This window comes from Marmota flaviventris, chromosome 13 (assembly GCF_047511675.1).
Source record: "Marmota flaviventris isolate mMarFla1 chromosome 13, mMarFla1.hap1, whole genome shotgun sequence".
NCBI lineage: Eukaryota > Metazoa > Chordata > Mammalia > Rodentia > Sciuridae > Marmota > Marmota flaviventris.
In genome coordinates, this window is record NC_092510.1 from 76,961,908 (window position 1) to 76,970,932 (window position 9,025).

The 9,025-nt window shown below is 34.8% G+C and overlaps 1 protein-coding gene across 1 annotated transcript; it reads right to left on the reverse strand.

Moving 5' to 3' along the window:
* Positions 1–7,830: 7,830 nt before the first annotated feature.
* LOC114098788 (olfactory receptor 13C3) lies at positions 7,831–8,793 on the reverse strand. Its single transcript, XM_027943014.3, has one exon. It carries the CDS (start codon positions 8,791–8,793, stop codon positions 7,831–7,833), a length of 963 nt encoding a protein of 320 aa, XP_027798815.3.
* Between the last annotated feature and the right edge of the window lie 232 nt (positions 8,794–9,025).

The window sequence follows — 9,025 nt, forward strand, 5'->3', positions numbered from 1 at the left end:
GGTCTATTCCCTAAAGACCTAAAAAGAGCATGCTACAGGGACACTGCTACATTGATGTTCATAGCAGCACAATTCACAATATCAAGACTGTGGTACCAACCTAGATGCCCTTCAATAGACAAATGGATAAAAAAAAATGTGGCATTTATACAAAATGGAGTATTACTCTGCATTAAAAAATGACAAAATCATAGAATTTGCAGGGAAATGGATGGCATTACAACAGATTATGCTAAGTGAAGCTAGCCAATCCCTAAAAAACAAATGCCAAATGTCATCTTTGATATAAGGAGAGTAACTAAGAACAGAATAGGGAGGAAGAGCATGAGAAGAAGATTAACATTTAACAGGGGTGAGAGGTGGAAGGGAAAGAGAGAGAGAAGGGAAATTGCATGGTAAAGGAAGGAGACCCTCATTGTTATACAAAATTACATATAAGAGGAAGTGAGGGGAAAGAGGAAAAAAAACAAGAGAGAAAAATGAATTACAGTAGATGGGGTAGAGAGAGAAGATGGGAGGAGAGGGGAGGGGAGGGGAGGGGGTATAGTAGAGGATAGGAAGGGCAGCAGAATACAACAGACACTAGTATGGCAATATGTAAAAAAGTGGATGTGTAACCGATGTGAATCTGCAATATGTATACGGGGTAAAAATGGGAGTTCATAATCTGCTTGAATCAAATGTATGAAATATGATATGTCAAGAGCTTTGTAATGTTTTGAACAACTAATAATAAAAAAAAGAATAAAAAAAGAACTGAAAAAAAAGAATGTTCCAGGTTGTGGGAATAATCACTTGCCTCAGACTATGAAACATTGGCTGTGAAATCACTCACCCTGCAAACTTGTTAGAATAAATTAATATCCTATTGAAGTGGGGATCACACATTTGTCAGGAGATGCCACAGATGAGGGACATGAGCACTCTGATCAACCCACCATGAATGCAAAAGGAAGATGACTGTAAGAAACTGACCTACAGGGCATGGTGGCAATGTTCCAGACCCAGCCCTTCTGGGATTCAGGACTAAGAAGCCTTAGTTTACTACCCTTTCCAGAAAAATGTAACTACAATGCATGTTAGGATGCTAAACCACTTCTGCGCCTGCTCTGCCATCCCCTCCCAGGCAGAAACTCCCTCACTGATCCAGTTCACCTTGCGCCAGACCTAAATTGCTGCCTTTGGTTGTCCTCTACTTCCAGCAAGTGAACTTGGTTAATATGTGTATTGGGAGACAAGGGACGTGGAAAGCAGCTCATCTCTGTTGCTTATCCCTGTACAACTATGTCCAAACACAGTTGTTGTACGTACAGATGAGTTTTGATTGAATTGGGGAAGGTTGCTTTCCAGATTATCAAATTAGTTACCAGACCAGTATTTGTGGACTTAAGTTCAGGACAACTTAATGGGTCCAAATGTTGATTTTCAGTAAGCTCTCAGTTTAACAAGTGATGCTCAATTCCTTACATGTGGAAGAGTAAACATTGGTCATGCAATAATTATTATAATTGTTCCCCAATACCCAAAGCAATTTAAAGTTGGAGTGAAAGATCTGTGGAATGGGGAAACTTCTGAAGAGTAGTTACAGTGTCTCACATAGCCAATTAAGAGTGATGCTGAGAATATAGGCTGAACTGAATATCAATATGAACATAACATACACCAGTCCTTGTTACTTTTGATAACAGGAAATGTTCAACAAACCAAAGTTTATGAAACAAAAAAATCATTAGTTTAAAAGATGTCTACTAAGGCAAAATTAATTCAAAGAGATTAAATAATTCAAATAATAACTATATAAATGAAACCATACCTGAAAAAATTATAGAGATGAGTGACATAAAACAAGTACACTATGAATTCAACGCATTATTGTTTTCCTTTTACCTTACTTTCTCTTCATTCTTCATGATAAATTAATTTCATACAGAATGAAATCACCAAGTTTTTGGGATGAAAAAATACAAATATACCATGAAGTATATAACCTGCAAACCATACTATAAATAAATCCAAGAACAAAAGTGAATTCATATGTTAAGGCCATAGAAGTTTTTTTTTTTTTTTTTAAATCTGGGATGAATAGTTTGGGACATAAATTCAGATAAGTAAAGAGCATATTATTGACTTAAAGTGTTTTAGTCAAGTCTGTTAAGGTACAGTATGAATATTAATGCTTAGATAATTATAGTAATTTACTACTAGATGCCATGTTTTACTGTAAAATAACTGAACTTTAAAAAATGACAATATACTTAAGAAAGTAGGAATTGTATTATACATGCACAGACACAAACATGCACAAATAAAAACACACACCAAAACATATATCATAACCCATAATATATGTATAGTAAATACAAAAGATATGTGTCCATGTTTTTTTCTTTACTATAATAGGTACTTGAACCATATTATAAAAATGAATAAATATGAAAAAATGATGTCCCCAAGTAATAATAGCATTTGATTTAGGAAGAATTAAGAACAGTCTTCCTTATGAATCAGAGGAACTAGATAATGAGATAATGATTCATGAATTTTTACCAATTTTCAGATGATAGCTAATGGAATAGTAGTATAGCCTGAAAATGCAGGCCTTATGTAACAGCATAGGATTCCTGTTTAGCATGTAAATTCTGAGATACCTTAATTTATTAACCTGAAGAGAGATTATCCAAGTGGGGCGTGTTCATGTCTTATTTTAAAACTTCCCTTCCAAATTCAGGAAAGGACTAAAACCAACAATGGGAGCTTTTATTCTCTCTTTGAAAGTAGCCTGTTTGGGGTATAAGATAAGAGGGCATAGAGGTCTTCAACCAATGCAACAAACTATAAAAAAATTATGTGTCCCTCTTCTCTCTAGAGTTGAAAATATTCCCCCAACTTGTTTCATTTGTTATTAGAAAAGTCAGAGACTAAAAACAGTTATGGTCTTTCTACAGAAAATATGCAGAAGAGCTACAGGTGGCTAGTGTATTACATTGGCCCATTACCCTTGTTTCCAGGTGGATAGCTGTGAATCTTGATTGAGAGAGACATTTGTTTTGGGTTTGGATTTGCATACATGGCAAGTCAAGTAATTACTACTGCAAATATCAGGGCCTGGTGCAAAAGCATTTTTTTAAACTTGGATATTGGTTATATAACTAAGGTATAGCATGTGATATTTAAAAATGATTTGCAAAGTAGCACAAGCAATAGATTTAATTTTATTCCCATTCCACAAAATTGCAGACTAGTAAAAATTGAAATGGATATTTGAAAATCCTTCTAACAATACTAGAGTGTGTTAAGAGACTAAAGGTATGGCTTTCACAACTACATGAAGAGTGTTAAAACCTAACATACAAAGAATTAAAGGGAACTAAGCCTTGGATATATTATTGAAAGCCTGTAGGAGAAGATAGAGAGAAGATGGCAATAATTGAAATAGGTGCTCATAGAAAATTCTCTGTTCCCATTTTTTTTCTTTCCCTGATCTTATATTAGTGGGACATTTGTTGCATTTATAAACTCCAAAAGACTGATCATTTGTTGGACATGATATCACAATAGTATATCTAAATATTACTACTGTCTAAATTACCAGAAGAACGACTATATGGATCATTCTTAGTTCTCTGCTTTTTAAAGCACGATTAATGATGTCTATCACATTCCACCATCATTGCTAAACCCCTGCCCCCTCCCTTCCCCTCCCACCCCTCTGTGATATCTACAGTTCTTCTATTCCTCCCATGATCCCTCTCCCTACCCCACTATGAGTCAGTCACCTTACATCAGAGAAAACACCATTTGTTTTTTGGGGGAGATTGGGTAACTTCACTTAGCATTATCTTCTCCAACTGCATCCATTACCTGAAAATGCCATGATTTTATTCTCTTTCATTGCTGAGTAAAATTTCATTGTGTATATATGCCACAATTTTTTATCCATTCATCTACTGAAGGGCATTTAGTTTAGTTCCACAGTTTAGCTATTGTGAATTTTGCTGCTATAAAAATTGATGTGGCTGTGTCCCTGTAGTATGCTGTTTTTAAGTCCTTTGGGTACAGACTAAGGAGAGAGATAGCTGGGTCAAATGGTGGTTCCATTCCCAGTTTTCCAAGGAATCTCCATACTGCTTTCCATATTGGCTGCACAATTTGCAGTCCCACCAGCAATGTATGAATGTGCCTTTTTCCCCACATCCTTGCCAACACTTATTGTTGTTTGTCTTCATAATAGATGCCATTCTGACTGGAGTGAGATGGTATCTTGGAGACATGAATTGGTGTGAACATACTTTATATACAAACAGAGATATGAAAATTTGTGTTCTATATGTGTAATAAGAATACTGATGCATTCCACTGTCATATATTTAAAAATAAAAGCAATTAAAAAGAATAAAATAAATAAATATGGAAGTAAAAAAATAAATTATTCAAAGAAAAAAATAAATAATTTACCTGAAAAAAAAGAAGTTTGACACATGTTTCATGAGGATTAAAAAAAAATAAATGTTTTGGTCTTTTTCCAAACTGCTGGATAATGCTAATCACTATACTTGTACCTACCCAACCCTACTTCACATAACTGAGAATAATAAAGGGCTAAATATTGACCACAGTTGCTACCAATTTTATGGATCATTCTCTGGGTGAACATAACAGTCCTACTCCAAGAAGGATAATCTGGAAAAAATAAATAAATGAAAAGTGGAAAAAAGGAGAAGCAAGTGATGGGAGAAATGGAGCCTATGACAGCTTCTTGGCATACCCAAACAAACTATAAATGTGTATTTGGAGGTTACTAGTACATGTATGGTAGTCTCCTGAGGAACATTTGGGACCAATGACACATATTCAAATTCTACTCAAGGAATAAGCAGTAATGGTGACAACATGATTGGTGTATAAGCCAACAGTGACAAAAACATTCTACTATATTCTCCTGAGAGGTAAAAATAAACTTTTAGAATTTTTTTGGTCCGGAAATATCTTCCTACACCAGGACCATGTCATATTTTTAACAAAGTTTCACATGAGTACATACTTTGAAGTTGTATGAGTACACACACTGAAGTTGCATGAGTGTACACTCTGAAGTTGCAAGTGCTTTGTAAAATATCCAACTCTGGGCAAGTGTTCAGTGTTTTTTAAAAAAAAAAAGTCCTCTCTTGGAATTTAGAAAATCAATCAACATATGGCCCACATTATCTTACAATAACTTTTCAGTAGAATGACAAATGATGGATTTTATATGGCTCATGTGCCCATATGGTGGACTCCAGTCCTCATATTTGCTTCAGTATTGGAGGTGTCATTCATATCAGAGTTTACGTGTTTCAGAAGGTGTATTCCCTTGAACTACAATGTGAATGGTGGTTGTTGGGTTGTTGCCATTTATGGTATTTCCACACAATTTAATATCCTGAGCATAATTATAGAATATAAAATATATTATGATGTAATTATGCCAGGATTTGCCTTGAAATAATCTTCAAGATGAAAATTAATGAGCACAGACATGATAAAAGACGATTTTCCATGTATGATAATTATTTAAGCTGTATAACATGTACATGGGGTTTTGTTAAATTATTCTTGATCTTCTATTAAATATTTTTAAATTAACATTTCTAAAAACTGTTTTAAAGAAAAATATTAAGTGCATTATACTTAGAGAAAATTAATATACATATAACATACATGAAATAATATAGAGATACATAAATGTTTGCATGAATATAATAAGAATTAAAAACGTGTTTGAGTAAATTCTTGTAATTGTGTTTAACATAGATAATATAACATTTATAAGGGTAATGTTGCCAGAAATAGAAATGTTCATATCATCTGGACTATTGTTGTTACTTCTTGGATTCATCCTATAAAACTCATACATTAAAAAAGTGCTTATACTACATCACTGATAAATCAAAATAAAAAACATGATGAATATATGACTAGTAATTAATAGCAGAAACACTAAAAGTGACATTTTGGGGAGATGGCTAAAATACAGCACTTTTTATTTCTTATTATTGATGCTTCTTAGAAATTTAAAGAACATGAATTTTAGTTAATATTTAATATACTTAAAATCTGTTAGAGATTTTCCAATTTTTCAGAGAGTACAATTTGTTATCTAATCTATTGGTTTTCTGACCACTGGTTAACATGGGCACATTTTGTCTATACCAAAGCTAGATTACATCCACTCATACATATCTATTGGTATTATGCCAGATGATGATGAGTTCAATATGATGGAAGCATACACAGAAGATGCTGACTATCTTGGTATTGTGGAGGAAATTAAGGTTAGGTGCTAAGGAGTTGGCTAAAACAATAGAAATAATATTTTATAGGCCAAAACCTATTTAAAGGGATCAAACAGTAAAGGGAGATAGCCAGGGATCAGATGTAAATGTAGGACTTATGGAGGGGATGGAGGAGAGGCACAGATGTTCAGCTCTAGGTGCTCTGCAGTAATATCCACTTACGTGCAGATAGTCACAGCACAGTAGTATATGAACACTTAGGTAGAAGTTAGCCTACCTGAAAGAAGAGGATTGGCCAAAAAAGTGAAGATCTGAGTAGAAGAGGGAGGATAAAGTTGTAACTCTAATAAAGATGACAAAAAGGAAACTTGAGTAGGAAAATGAAGTCAAAACCCAGGTATCATAGAGACCATGGGAAATCGGGATGTTACAGCCCAACGTTAGCCTGTGCTCAAAATTGGACTTATAACAAGTAACATACCAAAAAAGGAAAATATTATTCTAGATTTACCGAGGAGTATCCCCTCATTGGAAAATAACAAGAATTGATTCCTTTCTCCAATCACTAACTGTTCATCCCTCATGTGAGCTTGTGAGAACATCTTGAAATGCTTCTGTTTGTTTTCTGTGTAGAATACCTACCCTCCTCTCTCTTCTGACTAGCTTACTCTGCAAGTCTGCATCCTTGAGAACTCTTAAGGCCTCCACTCATCAAGCCAGATGCCAGATTCCGTTCCTTTGTTAGCTCTCAAAATTTTAAGAGGCTTTTATCAGCCTCCTCACCGAAATGGGAACAGGAACAGTTTCTCTCCTGTCACTGGGACAATAGTGAAATGCTTCCCAACATTCATTTCACACTTCTTATTTCTTCTCCTGGCCTGATCAATCTCCTCTTTGTGAATAAGGATGGTGTGATTTCTATGAATGGTGTAAGTTTTGCAGGGAGATGTCTGACTCTAACCATTATTTACTAGAGTAAAGAGATGCTAAGTACTAATCTTTAGTGCTTAATATAGTTTTATTTTCAATTCTGAAATTTCAGGACAGAATGTTACTGGCACTATGGTAGTTGTTTTCTCTAACTTATTGAAATGTTAAATGACACTAACAACTGCATTTTCTTTCTTTCTTTCCTTATTCTTGGTAAGAAAGCTATGACATAGAGAAAAATGAATAATTTATCCAATATACTTTAGCTAGTTTGGGGAATTGGAGAATTTGTACTCTTGTATCCCTGTTTCCAAAGCTTATGTGTGACTGTTCTCCACTGACCCACACAGTTCACTTTAAATACTCTCTTCATGCATCACCAAGAATGGGATTCAAATGGGATTCAGGGTGTTTTTAAGATTTGGATCATGACATGTTGAAAACAGAGTTTGTAGCAAATTGTATTTCTCAACCTTTCTTGCTGAACAAGGTTAATGAAGACAGAGAAAATGTTTCTTCCTAGTTTCTACCAAAATTTTCTCATTGATTTACCTATGAGTCCATCTTGTGCTTCTTATAAAAAAAAAAAAAAAAAAAAAAAAAAAAAAAACTTGGATTTCTGATGTTCTTATTGAATAGGTTTTTGGTTTAGCATATGTTTTACAGCAGCTTTAACATCCTTATTCCTCAAGCTATATATGATAGGATTCAACATGGGGGTCACTACCCCATAAAATAAAGAAATGAGTTTGTCCGAAGTTTGCAATTTTTCTTCCCCAGTCAGGTCTTGGGACTTAGGTTTTGCATACATAAAGAAGATGGTGCCATAGAATATGACCACCACAGTCAGATGAGCTGAGCAGGTAGAAAAGGCCTTGCGTCTCCCTGTGGCTGAGTTCATTCTCAAGATGGTGTAGAGGATAAACATGTAGGAGAAGAAAATGACCAGCAATGGGAGAACCAGGAAGGCCATATTTGATATTGACATGGTAATAATATTAAGAGATATATCAGCACAAGCCAGCTTGAGGACAGCTAAGATCTCACATGTAAAATGATTGATAATATTCTTCCCACAGAAAGGCAGTCGCATGGCAAGAGAGGTTTGCACAGCCGAATTGATTCCACCAAACAGCCATGATACAGAGGCCATCAGTGCACACACCCCCTTGCTCATGATGATGGGGTACCTCAGAGGGTTACAGATGGCCACATAGCGATCAAAAGCCATCATACCAAGAAGTAAACATTCTGTGGATCCCATTGCAAATCCAAAGAACATCTGTACTGTACATCCAGAGAAGGAAATATTCCTTTTCTTTGTTATTAAGCTCACCAATGTTGAGGGTACAGAAGAAGATGTGTAGCAGATATCCAGGAAGGAGAGGTTGCCCAGGAAGAAGTACATAGGAGTGTGAAGATGGGAATCAAAGATGCTTGCTGTGATTAGAACACCATTGCCACTGAGAATCACTAGGTACATAATTAGAATCAGAGCAAAGTAAATGAGTTCTGTCTTTGGGTATCCAGAAAGACCCAGAAGAAGAAATTCTGACACAAATGTCAGGTTAATTTTATCCTTTTCACTCATTTTCAGAATATCAAATATGACCCAGCATAATATACATATATTTCCAAGAAACAAAATTACAATGTACATGAACAATCATTTTTTTTAGAATGTTAGAAGGAGTTCTTTCTTGAAGCTTGGAAATTATTTTCAATAATATGTATTACTAAAAAACAAAGAAATAGTGAATAATGAAAAAACTATATCCCATTGACAATACATAGATATTTACCCATGATACACATATAGAAGT